At 39.4% G+C, this 18,273-nt stretch overlaps 1 protein-coding gene and 1 pseudogene across 1 annotated transcript; one reads left to right on the top strand and one right to left on the bottom strand.

The window, feature by feature from the left end:
* The first annotated feature begins 8,826 nt into the window (after window positions 1–8,826).
* On the top strand, window positions 8,827–11,070 carry LOC107672099 (olfactory receptor 1M1-like). The gene is made up of 2 exons (XM_016465186.1): window positions 8,827–9,747; window positions 11,011–11,070. Exons 1-2 carry the CDS (start codon window positions 8,827–8,829, stop codon window positions 11,068–11,070), a joined length of 981 nt encoding a protein of 326 aa, XP_016320672.1.
* A 1,618-nt stretch (window positions 11,071–12,688) lies between these two features.
* On the bottom strand, window positions 12,689–13,358 carry LOC107672088 (olfactory receptor 142-like; annotated as a pseudogene).
* Between the last annotated feature and the right edge of the window lie 4,915 nt (window positions 13,359–18,273).

The following is an 18,273-nucleotide window of genomic DNA, read 5'->3' as shown; positions in this document are numbered from 1 at the left end:
CTTTATGGAACCATTTAGACAAAAAGGTTCTTCTATGGCATCGTGAAGCACCTTTATTTTTAAGAGTGTAGGTGTTATATCTAAGCCAATGAGCCATTATTTGGAACCTCGATGAAACAGATTTAAAAATATGTGAGCGGAAACGCAAAAAGAACTGCTTTGAAAGAACTAGAAGAAATAACTGCAAGCATACTTTGCAAATGAGAGGAAACATGCAATATGGATGCACACAAACTCATGAAGACAATCATTCAAAAATGCTGTGCTACCATCCTTTATAACTAAGAGTAACAAAGACAAAAAAATGCACATGCAATTAAAATATAACTGATCGAATAAAAACAGTGGAGATCTGACAAAAACAGGTCTCAGAGAGGTGTTTATTACAAATAAAAATGAAAATGAAAGCACATGGAGTTGGCAGAGTGCGAGGGTCGTGGCGGAATGCGGATCCGTCACTCATGGTGCACCTCGGTGTCGGACAAACAGAAGAAGTGAGGAATATTTAACAGCAGCAGCACTGATGAGGCGAGCACCAGTGATCGCGGTCGCGCAACTCGTTTCTCATGCCCGCTCCATGTGTCTGCTGGGCGGCGATCAAACTGACAGGACAGCGCTTTTCACGAGCGGAGATCGCTACTAGACGAATCATGTAATTTGTTATTTTTATTATCTCTGTTCTCTTTTGTCGTAAGTTATGCTATTACTCCAGTAATTTATACTAGCCTATCCAGCGCTCCCTGAACGTAGTCTCTGGCTTATTGCCAGTCAAGCGCAACGCTGCAGGGACGCGTCTATAACGACTTTGATCTGATCATAAAGTCTTTCTGAGTCACAGGGCTCAAGTCCAAGTCAAGTCTCGAGTCCTTGCTGTCAAAGTCTAAGTCGAGTCTCAAGTCTTCTTTAATTATGTCGAGTCGAGTCGCAAGTCATCAAATTTGGGACTCGAGTCCACACCCCTGCTAAAAACTACTGGAACTACCAGTGATGCAAGTGTATGCTGATTGGCCAAACGCATACAAAACTATGGAAGGGTATTCAGAGCGACTTTCAAAAGGAATTACAAATTATATATTCATTGCATTTTTACCTTTGCGTTTTTCGAACGCACAGTGACTGCCAAATTTCAAATGGAAAAGCAAAGTGAATTTGCAACTGTATTTCCCATGTCTTACAAGTTATGAGCCTGTCATATTTAAATAGCAATATTAATTACAATGTCTGCTTTCTCTCTCTCTCTCTGTTGTGCATGTATCCTGCCAAAACTCAAATGGAATCACAATTCCTTTAGCATTTGAATTTCTGATTCCTTACACGGAAACCTGTCAATCAGTGTCAGGGGTGGGACTATACTATGGGGCGTGTTTGTATTGGGAGGTGATGTAACAAACAGACAATTTTGCCAAGTGCTTTGAACAATGGAGGTAATCGGTAAAGGCACCGCTAAGGGCAGCTGCCAAACCGAAAGATACGTGTGAACGAACAGACAGTGCAACCCGGGTCTCCTTATATTCTCTTTATATTCCGGACACAATAAATAATTCCATCACTTTTATCCCAAATGCAGCGACTATCCCCTGCTGCCTGCCACAGGGGTACACACTATAGGTCAATATTCACCATTAACCAGGTGCTTTTCTTCAGTCTTAAGAACTCAAAACTATTTACACTCCGACTCATGCATGTGAGCAAACAGACAGTGTAATTCTACACCTAGTATATTTTATTTCTTTGTTTAATCCGTAATGGAGTGTGCGTCCTGTGGCACTTAAAGGGTTAGTTCACCCAAAAATGAAAATTACGCTGTTTTACTCACCCCAGAGCCATCCTAGGTGTATATGACTTTCTTCTTTCAGACGAATCCAGTCGGAGTTAGATTAAAAATTGTCTTTGATCTTTCAAGCAGTTTAATGCCACTCAGCGGGTGTTGCATGCATCAGTCCAAAAGAAGTTAAATAAAAAGTGCCCATCCATTAAAAAAACCATCTCACACGGCTCCGGGGGGTGAACAAAGGCCTCCTGTAGCGAATCGATGCGTTTTTGTAAGAAAAATATCCATATTCAAATGTAATAGTCACTTTAATCTAGCTTGCGCTCACTGTTGTAAACGGAAGCAGTTCCGGGCAAATGACGTATGAGGTCAGCTTTGCGCATGCGCCACTCAGAAGTGACGGACTCGGAAAAGCAGCGGAGAGATCAAAACAAAACAACGGTCAGAATATTTTTATTGCATTTGTACATTTTTAAAATATTGGGTACAGAAACCAAAAGCGTATGTATAATGTTAGTTGGTTAACTTAATTTATGAAATAGATACAGTCAAACCTAAATTCATTCAGACACCTTCAACATTTCTCACATTATCACAGTTTATTCAGTATAGTTTATAACATGGTAATAAAATATAACAAGAACTCAGAGTTAAACGGAGTCGGTGCATCCCTAATTTTTAGTATAACTCCGACTGGATTCGTCTGAAAGAAGAAAGTCATATAAACCTAGGATGGCTCTGGGGTGAGTAAAACACAGCCTAATTTTCATTTTTGGGTGAACTAACCCTTTAAGAGTCACGACTGCCTCAAGATCTTTTACTATTTGCACTCTGACTGATGCGTGTAAGCAAACAGACAATTCTACACTTAGTTACCCATTTGCCACCTTACCTTATATTTTATTCCTTTCTTATAATGAAGCGGTCAGTGCCTAAATGTCACACCTGCCTTAAGGTCTCTCACTGTTTACACTCCGATTGATGCACGGGACCATACAGAAAACGTCTCCGGTTACTGAACGTAACATCGGTTACCTGAGAAGAGATCTAGACATTGCGTGCAGCTTTGTTAACGCATTGGGGAAACACATTTCTCCTTAGAATACTGAAGCCTGATTCGCTTAACACCATTGCATGAATGCAATGCCTCGTTCCCTTCACAGGGAACTGCGGTTACGTTCAGTAACCAGAGACGTTCCCTTTTGAGATGTCTCTCAATGTTACATGCAGCTTTGCTGACACATTGGGGAACGTATACTAAAAGCGGGGACATAATGTAGTTTTTGATGTAGAGAGGGCACACGCCATGAAGACTGGGATATCACTTGACATATACTTGCTAGAGTCAATCAGAATCAAGTGAAAAGGTTTCCTGTATTTGCATGCCATTGGACCTGGTTGAAACCCCACTCTCCAAGGGAGGGCGGGGTCCAGGTAGTCACTGAATGAGAATGAACATAATATTAATGATAAAAGTGTTGGCATAGATGATGCAGCGAGCGACAAACTCTGTGCCTCAAAGAATAAACGTACAAGGCTCTAGGAGAATAAGCGCCATCATACTCTGACGTAAGAGTCCTAGTGGAAAACCCACACCATGAGCGAGGGGTTGGGCCTCCTATTGCTGCAGTTGAATATCAAGCACAATGGCCAAGTAATATCAGTCATAACAATAAAAATCTTTCCTTGCCTAGCTTTCCTGAACTGAAAAACTTGAGAAGCTAGCGAAGAAATGTCCAAATTTTAAATTTGGCAAAGGTTTGTCCTCAATAGATATACCCCATGCCCAGGCCCAGGAGGAAGCAACGCTTCTCGTGGAGTGGGCACGTACCTCTATGGGGCAAACTGTATTCAGTGTGCCAAAAGCTAAGGCTATCGCATCCACGGCCCAATGGGATAGCCTCTGTTTTGATACCACTAGACCTTTTGTTCGACTGCCATAACACACAAAGAGCTGTTCTGAGAGTCTGAAATTCCTGGTGCGCTCGACATAGATGTGCAGAGCATGCACAGGGCAAAGCGGCTGCAGAGGGGGAGTTTCCCTGTCCACAGGCTTGCTCTATGTGAAAGCTGTGAGGGTTATCACTTTATTTCTAAACGGTGTTGAAAGCACTTTAGGCACGTATCCCTTACTTGGCTTAAGAACGACTTTACTGTCATTAACGCCATAGCTCAAGCAGGATTCATTGACTGAGAGAGCATGTATATTCCCGACGCAAGCGAGCGCAAGCAGAAGTGCTGTCCTGAGAGAAAGAACTTTGAGTGAGGCTGATTGTAATGGCTCAAAAGGGGGGCATGTCATGGCATTCAGGATCAGAGTCAAGTCCCAAACAGGGATTGTGGTCAGGCATGGAGGGTTGAGCCACCTCGCACCATGGAGAAATTTAATCACTGATTCGTTCTTGCTGTCTGACTGCCTGTCAATACCATTATGGAAGGCTGAAATTGCAGCTACATAGACTTTGCAGCTACGAGTGTGGAGTGTGTGCGGCCATCATCTTGTAAAAATGGTATGTTTAATGTCTTCATGTTTCCAAACGTTTCTGTTTTTCTGTGAAAACAACTGCTTTCATACAGCGAGAGCTGGACGCTTTTGTCCATATTAGGAATTTCCTGGTTCGACTTTCTGTGCGAGACCGCCCTCCGGCTTCGAGTATGAATGAAACACACTGCACGGAGTGTTTAGCGCTCCATGACGTTCATCTCGCCTTATTCTGGGTCCGAATAAAACATCTGATCATGCACAGACTATCCTGTCTCTTTGAATTTAAATCTATATTTATTCACACCGGCTCTTGAAAACCTCTATGCGAACACACTTGCCCGAAAAAGTGCGGGGGACGAATTTACGTGATATTAAAAGTGGGGGGGGACACGTCCCCCGCGTAATCTACGCCCCTGGTAGGCTATAATGGACCTGTTTTAAAAGACACTTTTAACATTTTTTTATGAGATTAAGCTATAGCCTAATCTTTTATTATCCTCACAGCGCATCAGTTATGCGGTGATGTGCTATGACATTATTGTGGAGCTCGCCTCAGTGTTTCGGTTTTATAATAAGTTTGCTTTTGGGTTAGTTATTTGATGCTATAAAAATGGGGTGTGGTGTCATGATTGTGAGCTTGCGATTGGGTCTGTGGGAGTTTGGGAGGGATTTTGATACCATGGCTCCACCTCATGATCACTACTTTGTAGACTCAGGCTCCAAATTAATCACTACTTTGTAGACTCAGGCTCCAAATTAATCACTACTGAGCAGACTCTGGCTCCAAATTATGTCATTTTCACAAGATGACAGCAGCCATACTATGATGCTTGGCTTCACTTTCCTATAATGGAAGGAAGTGGAGACACGTTGTTCATCTTTTTTTTTTTACAGTCTATGATTCTGATCAAAACGGCTGCTTCATGACCAATTTAAAAGTTTCATGTGACTGCCACTAGGGGCGAAATGTGATAATCGTCCTCAAATGTAGGAAATTTTAAATTAGTAATTGAGGCTAGGACGCATCTGTTAAACTATTAACAGCACATTTGAATCTGTGACAGAAATAATTACACACACAATAAGGTTTTTCCGTATTTATTTACATATTTTTTCAAATTGTTGTATAAAAGCGATCAACACTCAACATAGGATCTCGAGGCCACAACATAAGGATGTTGACAAAATGAATTCATGGCCATGATTATCATGTCAATATTTGATGGCCTTAACATGTTGTTGTTCCCACAAGTTAATGCTGTGAACTTAGGCCAGGTTTGGTGTCTTTTTTCAACAAGTGCCTTTTAACTAGCTCTGTTCCCACTACTCTTAAAGTGGCTACTGTCACTCCACTTCTCAAGAAGCCTTCACTAGATCCTTCTATTCTGAATAACTTCCGTCCCATTTCTGTTTTGCCATTTATCTCAAAGGTTTTAGAAAAAATTGTGTTTGACCAACTGCAGTTCTTTCTAAATCGTAACTGTATTCCTGAAATTTTTCAATCTGGTTTCAAATCTGCTCATAGTACTGAAACGGCCCTTCTCAGAGTGTTAAATGATATATGTTTAGCTACCGACTCTGGTAATCCTGTGGTCCTGGTTCTTTTAGATTTATCAGCAGCATTTGATACTGTGGACCACTCTATTCTGATATCTAGATTAGAGTCAGACGTGGGCCTAAAAGGTACGGTTCTTAAGTGGTTTCAGTCATTTTTATCTGACAGAATTTTTTTTGTCAAATTAAGTTACTTCTCTTCCCCTGTTGCTTATCTCACCTGTGGCCTCCCTCAAGGCTCGATATTGGATGTGCTTTACAAATAAATGAACTTGAACTTGATGAACTTTTTGTAATGTAAAACAAAACCACAAAAGTTACATGTACAAAATATTATATAATTGTATAATAACCATGGAATATATAATGATTCAGTTTACATCACCTTCATAAATTGAATAAAAACAGAAAAAAGCAAAAACACAATGATGTACATTATTTATCATTTTGTAGATGTAGAGTTCAAAAAGTGTCGAAAAGTTAAATCGCCATCTTGCTCCGACCAAAGTGACTTGAACACACCTGACGTCGTTTTACGACTTGTCAGTGTCCCAGGAGGACTTGAACGCAGCATTAAGCCCAAAGTATACTTCACTTTTTACAGTGACGCAAATTTTGTCTTCAGAATAGTATGCGCGTACTGTATGTTCACCACTCAATTTTTGTAACCGTGCGCACTTGTAAGCCCTAATCAATTGTTCCACAAGGTGGCAGCACTGGCCCGGGCTGCTGTTTCACAGTAGAAAATTAAACTAAAGGGACGGAACAACAAAAGCAGCAAAATAGTGTAGACTGCAACAACAGATGGCTGCTTTGACAGGCGCTTGTGTGAGACGGTTATGAGAGAGCCGTGAGTTTAGTTTGTAGCTTAGTTTAAGTCAATGTGGATTTGAAAATGCGTTCCGAGCAGATCACGCCCCCACCCTGTCAATCATTACATCAAGGCAGGGCTTGTGTTGCCTTGTCTGGGGTATTTTGCAAACGCAGAAGGTTCAAGGCCAAGGGAGCTGCCAAGGGAGGGAACGTGAAGTCAGTTCCACAATTTCTCAGAGAATTTTATTTTTATTTCCATTTTATATTTTATTCTTCTCTTCTAATCTCATTTTGATGCAATTTTGTGTATTTGTCCACTGTAGAGCGAAAAAGAATGACCTACTGGTGCGCTGTCTGGTACTGCATGTGTCTTTGTTCACAGAGAGCTGCTTCACATGACAGCACAAAAGTACCGAATCTCTTTTGCGTCTTATCATGCTTATCGACACTTGACCACTTACATGACGTATTTTCTGTATTTGGCCCAAGTGTTCAAGTGAATGGCAAGCTGTCTTAGCTTTAAAATATTCTCAGCGTTACTCGTCATAATTGCATTTTTACTAGTAACAATTCAATTAGAGAGTTCTACAATTAAATTCTTACTAGTAACAATGCCAATTAGAGAGCTTTTTAAAAAAAATTTTACTAGTTACAATTACAGTTAGAGAGCTTCATTATTACTAGTAAGAACTGAATTAAAGAGCTCTCTAATGCAATCCTTAATAGTATGAATTACAACTAGAGAACTCTTTAATGCAATTCTTACTAATGACAATTGAATTAGAGTGTTCTCTAACTGAATTAGTAAGCTCTGCAATTGCATTCTTACTAGTAAGAATTTAAATTAAATTAGAGAGCTCTACAGTTCAATTCTTACGAGTAACAATGCCAATTAGAGAGCTTTCTAATTCAGTTCTTACTAATATGAATGAAATTACAGATCTCTCTGATTAATTATAATTATAATTTTTACTAGTAAGAACTGAATTGCAGAACTCTGTAATTTAATTGTTACAAGTAAAAATGCAATTACGACGAGTAACGCTGGAAACATTTTAAACTGAAACAGCTTGCCATACAAGTGGGTGTGGAGACCACAAATGTGTGTAGAACTTTTCGTTACCCGATGGGACACGCTTATAGAGTTATAAAAACGCAAGTGTTTACAGAGCTTTATTTTGATTTTGATTTGATTTTAATACTTTGCATTTAATATAAACTTTTAAATGTCTGTTCAGTTATCCCCATAACAGATTACACAATTTAGTAATTGTGGTGTATCTAATTAAGTGATAAAAAGCAGTTGCAAATGTTATATAAAATAGGCACGCATCTTTGCAACAATAAAATGTGCAACACGTTATGTTTTACTACCAAATTAAATGTAATATGTAATTATTTATTAATATTTAATTTATACTGGAAAGGTTTCCATGACATCCATTTCCAAGATCTCGGAAAAAAGTTATGCGATTTATTTCCAGAACATGATGCATGATAGGATACGCTTAGCCTTGAATACCACTTCGGAGTGTGGATTTAGTGTGTGTTAAGGGCACTGTGCTTTGTCATTTTTAAGACCTGGCAAGTGTGGGTATTTGGACAGACCCATGGTCTACTGTAACTCTAGCCAAAGGATTCCAAGGACGAAAAAAAGAGGATTAATTAAAGGCTGCAAAAAAAAGGCTGCATTAATTGTGTTAAATATTTTTTGATGCGTTAAACAGAATAATAATTACCGTGTTGTATTATATATAATCCTATACAATTGTTTATATTCACTTGGTGCTTGAAATGAAAGTACACAGACATTCTGTGTCACATAATAGACAAACAATAAATGTATTGAAATACCATATCATGGTATGCACAAATGAGAACAGAAAGAGCAGTGGTTGTGAGGAATAAAAAATTGTTCCAAAATAGTGACAAAAACATTTACTACAACATATAAGTATTACATCACTGTGTTGTCTGAAGGCTCTCAAGAGATGAATCAGAAGATATATTTGGATGCAGTGACACAGATAGCCAGATCTCTGCAGCATGAGAGAATACAGGTACATGAAGGTATATTTTCAGAATTTAAAATTGTATTTACATGTTTGAAATGACAAATGATGTACATTTCCTAGATTTTGCTTATGTTTTTTGTGGTAATTTCTGTTGACAGATTGTTCAAAACATCAAACACAAAGCTGCAATGAGTTCTTTAAATGCAAGTTTTTACCAGAATATCTCCATTGTTCGTCCTGAATACTTTTTCATCATTGGACTTTCAGGTATACCTTACAGCAATTATTACTATATATTCTTATTTATCACATATTTTATTACTATAATTGGGAACTCTATAGTGCTTCTCATTATTGTTCTTGAACGAAGTCTGCACAGTCCAAAGTACATTGGTGTGTTTAACTTGGCCTTGGCTGATATTGGTGAAACTAATGCACTGATTCCTAACATGATGAAGACTTTTCTGTTTGACTCACAGTACATCTCCTACAATGCTTGCTTGGTGAACATGTTTTTTGTGTTTCTTTTCAGTTCTATACAAAGTGTCACTCTTGTTGTTCTGGCATATGATCGCTTCATTGCAATTTGTTTGCCATTAAGATATCATGCTCTTGTAAACAATACAAGTATGGTTTTAGTTTTCTCAGCAGTTTGGGCATTTAATTCTTCTATTGTGGCTTTGATGGTGTCTTTGATCACCCGACTTTCATTCTGTGAATCTAATATGATACAGAGTTATTTTTGTGATCATGGACCAGTGTATAGGTTGGCTTGTAATGACAATAACATTAATAAGTTCATGGCGTTTCTCATCACAGGTTTATACCTTGTGGCACCATTGGTCATAATAGTCCTGTCATATCTTTGCATTTTTTTTGCTTTAATCAAAATTACAACTTGGCAAGGACGTTTAAAAGCTCTAAAGACCTGTGTCTCTCATCTGTTGTTAGTAGGGATATATTTCCTTCCCTTGTTCTGTACGTACTTTGCGCAGCTCTTGCTTTCTCTTGCCCCCAATGCAAGGGTCATCAGCACATCTCTGGCATATGCTATTCCGCCGATGCTAAATCCCATCATTTATGTTTTAAACACAGCTGAAATCAGAGACATAGTTCAACATTTTTTTAAAAATAGACCTGCACCAAGTAGAGAGAACCTTTCTAAATGACTGAAATGTCTTGTTTAATGATTGCTAATTAAATTACCTATATGAAGACTACATTCTCAGGCCTCACAGAGTTAATAATAATGTCAGTGAACAATGTCTTTTCAGAAATGCATACTTTGAAAAATTATCTTTTTACAGAGTAACAATCTTTGTACATTTTTGTACAAATTCTTTGTATTGCCTTTTAAAATTCTGAAAGAAATTTTTGTTCGTATACATCACAAGTGAAAAATGAACAGGAAAAAGCAGTTCAACTTTTTGTAAGCAGTCATTACTTTGTTGACATTAAACGCATTGTACATGGTCATCTATAAATGTGTTTTGGTTTATTTTTTATTTTATATTTATTAGTAATTTTTTAAATAATAAAAACTGATTGAGTCATGTGACTAAGTAAAATAATATTTTATCATGTATTTCTGTTGGAATTTGTAATACCATTACATTTTTTAATGATCTGAGATCTGCTGCTTGTTTCTCTGCATTTGTTGTTTTCCTTTTTCTTTTTTTTTTTTTGCTATGTAATAATGAATAAAAAAATCAACATGAACCCATATACACATAAATGTGTATATTTCAGTTTATTGTGTCACTCTTTTTAAAGGTGATCAGAATTATATATTGCCTATTGGACTGATTCAAACATAACAGTGAAAATGTAGCATAATATTTAGTATTAAATTGAATTAGTGGTAAACTCTTTCCAAAGTCTTTTAAACCATGAGAAAATCAATGCTACACGTTTATATAAATCTGCATAAATGGTATTTTACTGCCATCTAGTTGTAAGTTTCTGTATGTGTATGTAAGTGTATCCAGTGTATTTTTAAGAAAATATTTATTTTGCTTTACATGCATTCATTTGTTTGCATATATTTGTGATATAAATATGTATATGTATATGTATATGTATATGTATGATACGAGTCCATAGTAATGAGACTGAAGTCCAGCCCTGTTGATTAACAAGATCATTGGGTTTCTTGTTTCAGTTATACATTGTAGCACCATTAATTATTATAGTCCTTTATATATATGGGAATTTTTCTTGCTTTAATCAAAATTACAACTTGGCAAGGACGTTTAAAAACGTTGGTTTCTCTTACACTCAATGTCAGAGTCATCAGCACATCTCTGGCATATGCTATTCCACCAATGCTAAATCCCATCATTTATGTTTTAAACACAGCTAAAATCAAAGACATTATTCGAAAAGTGCTTAAAAACAGATCTGCACCAATTAGAGAGAACATGTCTAAATGACTGAAATTTTTATTTATTTATATTTAATGACTGGGAATTAAATTACCCATATAAAGACTACATTCCCAGGCGTCACAGAGGTCTGTATGACTTACAGTACAAAAATAATGCCAGTGAACAAAATCTTTTCACAAATGCATATTTAAAAAAAAAAAAAACTTTTAAAATAGTAATATTTGTATGTATTAAAATAAGCAAAATTACTGTTATTTAACCTTTATTCATTAATTCAGCTGATTTCAAGTGTTTTGTTCTGCTTGTGCAGTTGTTACTATGTTGACCTTAAACACTTAGGTCAAACAATTTTTCACTGTCATCTATAAATGTATTTTGATTGGTTTTCTGCAATAACAACTTAGACACCTGACTAAATAACATAATATTTCATAATGCATTCCTGTTTGTAATTTGTATAGGGGTCCATTTTGACATGAGATCTGCAGATGTTGCTCTTGTTTCTGTACATTTGTTATTTTCCTGTTTTTAGTAATGAATAAAGAAAATGAACATTAACCGGTATCATATGCACACAAATATATGTTTCAGTTTATTGTGTCATGCCCTATTCAGAAGCTTATAGATTTAATTTAAAGATAACAATGACAATGTAACATTTTTTAGAATTAAAATGACGTAGAGACAAACTATTTTTGAATTCTTTAAGTAACACTTCATAAGAAAATCAGTGCCACAAGTTTATGTAAAATCTCAGCTTCATAAATGGTCTTTTACTGCTATCTAGTGGTAAATTCAAGTAAGTATATGTTGTTTAACTGTGTATGAAAACCTGAGATCAAAAGCTGGACAGAGTAATTCAAATAATATAACTTCCTAATGTTTTCCTAATTTGGAATCCAAATGTCAATTTGTTAGTGTAACTGCCAAATGTTGGTGTAACTGCACATTTAATTTTTAGGCTTTTTTTTACTAGCATGAATCTAATTATTGACCATTATGGCCTAATATCTGTTCATAACTCTAGAACTTTATTTTACATTATTTTATTTTATATATTTTTAAACTATCTGTGATATTAAATAAATATATATAAAGCAAAGTACATATTATTTGTTTATAATACATAGGAAGAAGTCATGATATCTTTACAGGCTTCACTGCTTTAGTAAAACTGAGGTCAAAAGCAGTGATGACTCTCAATCTGACTCTCATGTGTAAGCAAAATATAAAAGCAATGTCCACACACTGACATAATTGCTGATATATTTTTAAAAAAATTATTGCAATAAAAAGTTTTTATTTTTTTTATTTTTTATATGGAGCAGTTATCAGTGTGCAGACATTGCTTTTGTATTTTGCTTCAGTTTGTCTTTTTTTGTCCTGAGACCTGTTTGGGTTTGTGGCATGTGCACAGCTTTTTTGCATTTTTGACTCAAATGTGCAAGATCTCACAAATGTTTGTATTAAAATAGCAAACCAGTTAATTCAAGTTTTTGTTTGTATTGCCTTTTGCTCGTGTCATGTATATTGATGTTCAAAAAATATATACTGTATAAAAAAATTTATTATAAAACTACAGACAAAAAGGTACAGTCAGGTCTTCGCTGATTTAATGTAATTTTTTTCCTCTTAATTTTTTTTTATTAAAACCTTCTTTACCTCATCTGTTTTCAAACAATAAATGAGGGGGTTGATCATGGCTATAAATATAAAAGGCTATACACATCATAATAATGACTAATCGCAAATCAGTTCTGAATTTTATATTAATATTGGCTGACAAATAATTCAAACATTTGGGTAGGTAAAAAACGGCAATTATGATAAGCTGAGGACTGCAGGTGGAGAAAGTCTTCGTCCTTTCTTGAGCACGTGATTTATACGGAACTGACACAATGATGACACAGTAAGAGAAAACAGCAGTACTATCATAGCATGAGTGCATTCTAGATAACTATATTCTTCTCTGTCAGTGCATGCCAGTGTTGTAATAGAAATATGATCACAGCAACAGTGCACAATGATATTACTTGCACAGTAAGGGAGAGGATAAGCTCGGATGATCATCATCAAAGGGCCTATCAAACCCAACAACCAAGAGCCCAGGATCAGAATGAATACATTTCTGTTTGTCATGATACTATGATACCGAAGTGGGAAAAAGATTTCTGCATAGAGATCTATAGCCATTACTTCCAACAAAGAGCAGTGACTGAGCCAAAATATTTCACAAAGAAGCCCAAGAATGAAATGGTTCCATCTTGAAACCAGTACCTGCCTATTATCTTTAGTAATGTTGTGGTCCTGAATAGTACATCACACACAACTACATGACACAGTTTCAAGGAAAATACACAAAAATACAGGCAATTTTGATATTTAATTTTTAATATACCGTATATGATGTATCATCATCACCCCTGGGATTGAATGTGTGCGTTGATGAACAGCAGTGATATGCTATTTATTTACATTACTTGTTTATGAATGCAGCGGATGTCAACTGTGTGCATGAACATCTTGTATTTTTACTGACTCCAAGACAAATCTAACCGAAAAAGTCAGATTTCATCAAGCAGTTTGTGAAGAGTATATCTATGTTCACTTATTAATTTCAGGACAAAAGAAAAATTCCCAAGAAGGCACAAGGGGTGGCTAAGTAGGGTTACATGACTCTGATTGGGCAGCTTCGGGGGTCTTCTTGGCAAGAAAAACACCAGTTAGCGAACAGACTCCACTTCAAGGCATAAGCTCGCCTTGAAGGTTCCAAAGATCTGGATGCGGGTGCAACAACCAGCAAGACCTGTTCCTTGTCCTCCCTGACCTTACACAGTGTCTGTGCGATAAGGCTCACTGGGGGAAATGCATACTTGCGTAGGCCCTGGGGCCAGCTGTGTACCAGTGCATCCATGCCGAGGGGGGCCTCGGTCAGGGAATCGTACAGCTGCCAGTGGGAGGACTTGTGGGAAGCAAACAGGTCTACCTGGGCTTCCCCAAATTGACTCCAGATCAGCTAGACGACCTGGGGATGGAGTCCCCACTCTCTGGGGAAAGTGAGCTGTTGTGAGAGTGATTTAGCAGCAGGATTGAGCTCCCCTGGAATGTGGACAGGGCGCAGTGGCTTGAGCCGCATCTGACTCCAGAGGAGGAGATGACGGGCGAGTTGTGACATGCGACATGATTGTAGACCTCCCTGGAGGTCGACGTACAAACCCGAGGCTGCCTGTCCATTGTATGTGGAGCCCCAGCCTGTCTTGGAGGCATGTGTCATGACAACAACATGCCGGGACACTTGTTCTAAGGGCACCCCGGCCCGTAGAAAGGCAAGGTCTGATCAGGGGTTGGATGTGCGTTGGCACATCGGCGTGATGGTCACGCGATGTGTACCACGGCGCCATGCCCATCTTGGGACACGGTTGTGCAACCAGTGCTTAAATGGTCTCATATGGTGCAATCCAAACACCGTAACCATGGCTGCGGATGCCAAATGCCCCCATGAATCTCTGAAATTGTTTCAGTGGTACCTACCGTCCTGCCCCTGAAGGAACTCAGGATCAGTTCAGCACTGATTGGGCACACTCATTGGTAAGATGCGCCGTCATGTTGACCGAGTCCAGTTCCATACCAAGAAAAGAGATTCTCTGCACAGGGGAGAGCATGCTCTTTCCGTTGAGGCTGAGGTGCCAGAGCACCAGGTCCCTGTGATCGCACAACTGTTCTTGTGATTGGGCCATGATGAGCCAGTCGTCAAGATAGTTGAGGATCCTGATGCCCATTTCCTGTAACAGGGCAAGGGCTCCCTCTGTGACTTTGGTAGAGACACGAGGGGACAGGGACAGCCCGAATGGGAGGACCTTGTATTGCTACACCCGACCCTCGAATGTAAAACGAAGAAATGTCTGTGTCGAGGAAGAATCGAGACATGAAATTATGAGTCCTTCAGGTCAACCGCAGCAAACCAGTCCTGGGGTTGGATGCATGCGCTTGAGGATGCGCTTCTGCGTCAATATCTTGAGCAGAAGCTTGTGAAGGGCCTGATTCAAGACTTGCAGATTCAATATTGGTCAAAGGCTACCGCTTTTCTTTGGCACAATGAAGTAAGGGCTATAAAACTCCTGCTTCATCTCGACTGGAGAAACAGGCTTGTTTGCTTCCTTCGCCAGCAGGACTGCAATCTCCTCGTGCTGGACAGGAGCGTCTCAGACTGCCACAGAAGTCTTGATAACGCCGCTGAACCAGGGGGGTCACCTGGCAAACTGAATTGCGTAGCAGAATTGAATTGTCCGAATAAGCCAGCGGGATGGATTGGGTAGCACTAGCCACGACCCCAAGCTCTGTACAAGTAGTACCAAAGGGACAATCGACATACCTGCGGTGGTGCAGCGGAGAGGAATCCTTCTTGTCGCCCCAGGGGGCATAGCGTCCTTAGTCACACTGACAGAATTGCTGGTGTCCCCGAAGGGACTGGCTTGAGACGCGTGAGGAGTCCTCAAACTGCGGTCTCTAGGCCACTGGCGATAAGGGGCATTGTGGGTGAGAGTGAGGAAGCGGTGCATTGCTTACTGTCAACACACAAGCCATATAACCTGGAGGAAGAGGAAACTGCTCTTTCTTTGAGAATGTGGGTACCAGAAAGAGAAGGAATCAAAAGATTCTCCACCCGGCCCTCCTCCGGGGTAAGGAGTGGCGATGTTCCCGCCATATCCTGAAAAAGAGCAGCTCCCCTCACCTCCTGATTAGGTGTTACTTAAGTGTGGGAGGACGCTGTTGTGGAAAATGCAGGAGGGCACCCACAGCGACGAGAAGGCTGTTGGCCGGCCCTCGACAGAAGGGTGACATAAGGAGGGTCACGTCGGGGCAAGATGAGAATTGCTGGGCAAAGTCCTCGACAGTGTCACCAAACAGGCCAGATGGGGGCGTCAAGAAAACACAATTTGCCAGTGCCTCTCATTTCGACCAGGTTAAGCCAGAGATGACGCTCTTGGACCACCAAGATGGACATCGCCTGCCTAAGGGACCGTGCCATGACCTTTGTCACCCAGAGCAGCTCCTGCATCAACCTCGGATTAGTACTACCCTTGTGTATTTGACGCTGGTGCTGACGGGAGGGGAGGCGCGGATGATTCCTCCAGGTGGCGACGTTTTGCGGAAGGTGCACCGCAGCTGCTCTCTCCACCTGGGGAATGCCAACATACCCCCTAGCCACCCCACCATCGAGGGTAGTGAGGACGGAGGAGGTCGACGAGTGACTTCTGGCTGTAAAATGGGCCTTCCACAACTTTGTGACCACCTCATGCACCTCCGGAAAGAAAGGACGTGGAGCAGAACGAGGTTGTGAGCCGTGCTCTGTGCTGAGAAACCAATCATCCAGCCACGAGCACTCAGGGCTGGGCGGTGTGCTCACCTCCAGCCTGATGCTCACGGTTGCCTGGGCAAGCCTGACCATCAGCTCTGGGTCCGAGTCTTCATCCTCAGAGAACGATAGCCCATCTCCTGATGCTGCTATCAACATCTGATCCTCCAGCTGATCTCTGAATGAAACGCTGGGACTGCCATGAGACAGGCCAGCAGAATCATCCGGCAGCTGTACGGGACAAGCTCTGCATGGGGAGTGAGAGGTCCGAGGGGACTGGCCTGGCAGATTGGCTCTCACTGAGATCCTCAGATCTCCCAGAGCACGAGCCGGCGATCCACTGCTTGGAGCAGAGAAACCGGGATGGGTAGTGGTAGAGGGGTCTTGTCCATTCCTCAGAAAGGAGAGACGCGTTCATAGTATGTCATGGTCATGCGCTCGCAGTGCAGGCATGAACCATCCATGAATGCATCTTCAGTGTGCTGTAAGCCCAGACATGGAAGACAGTGATTGTGGTCATCATCAGAGGACAGGAAATGACCACAACCAAGAGGACACAAACGGAGTGGAATCTTTAATAACATTTTAGAAAAAAAAGAGTACAGGCATGTTTGATTTTTTTGTAAAACCCAGAGGGGTTTAAAAAGCTTGACATTGTTGCATTACAGTTTTCAGTGTCAGGTCCCACTTTATATTAAGTGGCCTTAACTACTATGCACTTACATAAAAAAATAAGTACAATGTACTTATTGTGTTCATATTGTATTGCAAAACACCTCTTCTGCTATTGAGGTGGGATATGGGTAAGGTTAGGGACAGGTTTGGTGGTATGGGTAGGTTTAAGAGTGGGTTTAGGTGTAAGGGATGGGTCAACAGTGTAATTATAAATGTAATTACAGAAATTAATTACAGATGTATTTACACGCAGTTATTTTAAAAATATATAAGTACAAAGTAAAAACATGTATGCACGCAATAAGTGCATTGTATGAAATGATTAATTTAAATGTAAGTAAGCTACATATTAGTTATGACCACCTAATATAAAGTGGGACCCAGTGTCACATAATAGACTAGAATAATATTCATCTTTGAATTATTGTAATAATACTTTTATGACAACAAATTCATATAGATCATAAAGAAAAACAAAAGCACAACATAAGTGACAACAGGTCAGAAGTACAGTAGAATAAGCTGTAGTGAAATAATGCATACTCCAGTTTAAATTGTTTTGTTATCTGGAATTACTTTTACTCAAATTTTAATAAAATATTTTGTTTTTAGATACTTTAATTTCTGTGCCATCCATGGACCCTACATACAGAAATTTGCCTTGGGGCAACAGGCCCAGTAAATGCACAGAGGTGTTCAATCCTGCTCCTGAAGACACACCCCTTGTCCAAATACCCACACTTGCGGTCTTGGCCACTTGAGAGTGCGTGCGCGCGACAGGAAGTAAGTGCGCAAGACTGTCCCAGGTCTTAAAAATGCCAGAGCGCAGTGCCCTTAATGCACACTAAATCCACACTATCTCGAATACTGCTCCGGAGCGCTATTTGAGGCTTAGTGTATCCCATCATGCATCATGTTCTGGAAATAAATCGTGAGACTTTTTGCCGAGATCTCGCGAGAGGTCATGGAAACCTTTCCAATGCAAGTTAAATATTAATATAATAATTAGATATTACATATAATTTGGTAGAAAAACAGTGTTTTTACGTTTTATTGGTGCAAAGATGAGTAGTGGTGATATTTATTTTATACAACATTTGCAACTGCTTTTTATCACTTAATTAGAAACACCACAAATTTAAATTGTCATGTTATAGGGACTACTTAACAGACATTTAGAAGTTGATTTTAAAATGCAAAGTATTTAAAATTAAAAT

The sequence above is a fragment of the Sinocyclocheilus anshuiensis genome, unplaced genomic scaffold (assembly GCF_001515605.1).
Source record: "Sinocyclocheilus anshuiensis isolate Anshui unplaced genomic scaffold, SAMN03320099.WGS_v1.1 scaffold336, whole genome shotgun sequence".
In the NCBI taxonomy this organism is placed as follows: domain Eukaryota; kingdom Metazoa; phylum Chordata; class Actinopteri; order Cypriniformes; family Cyprinidae; genus Sinocyclocheilus; species Sinocyclocheilus anshuiensis.
Note: the sequence above shows the minus strand (reverse complement) of the source record. Positions and strands in the feature narration are given on the sequence as shown.

What these genes read in the sequence shown, in the direction of transcription:
- LOC107672099 (XM_016465186.1), top strand. Translation starts at nt 8,827, where the DNA reads ATGAGTTCTTTAAATGCAAGTTTTTACCAGAATATCTCCATTGTTCGT. An exon ending in ACACAGCTGAAATCAGAGAC is followed by an intron (nt 9,748 to 11,010) that starts ATAGTTCAACAT and finishes AAAATCAAAGAC; the next exon opens with ATTATTCGAAAAGTGCTTAA.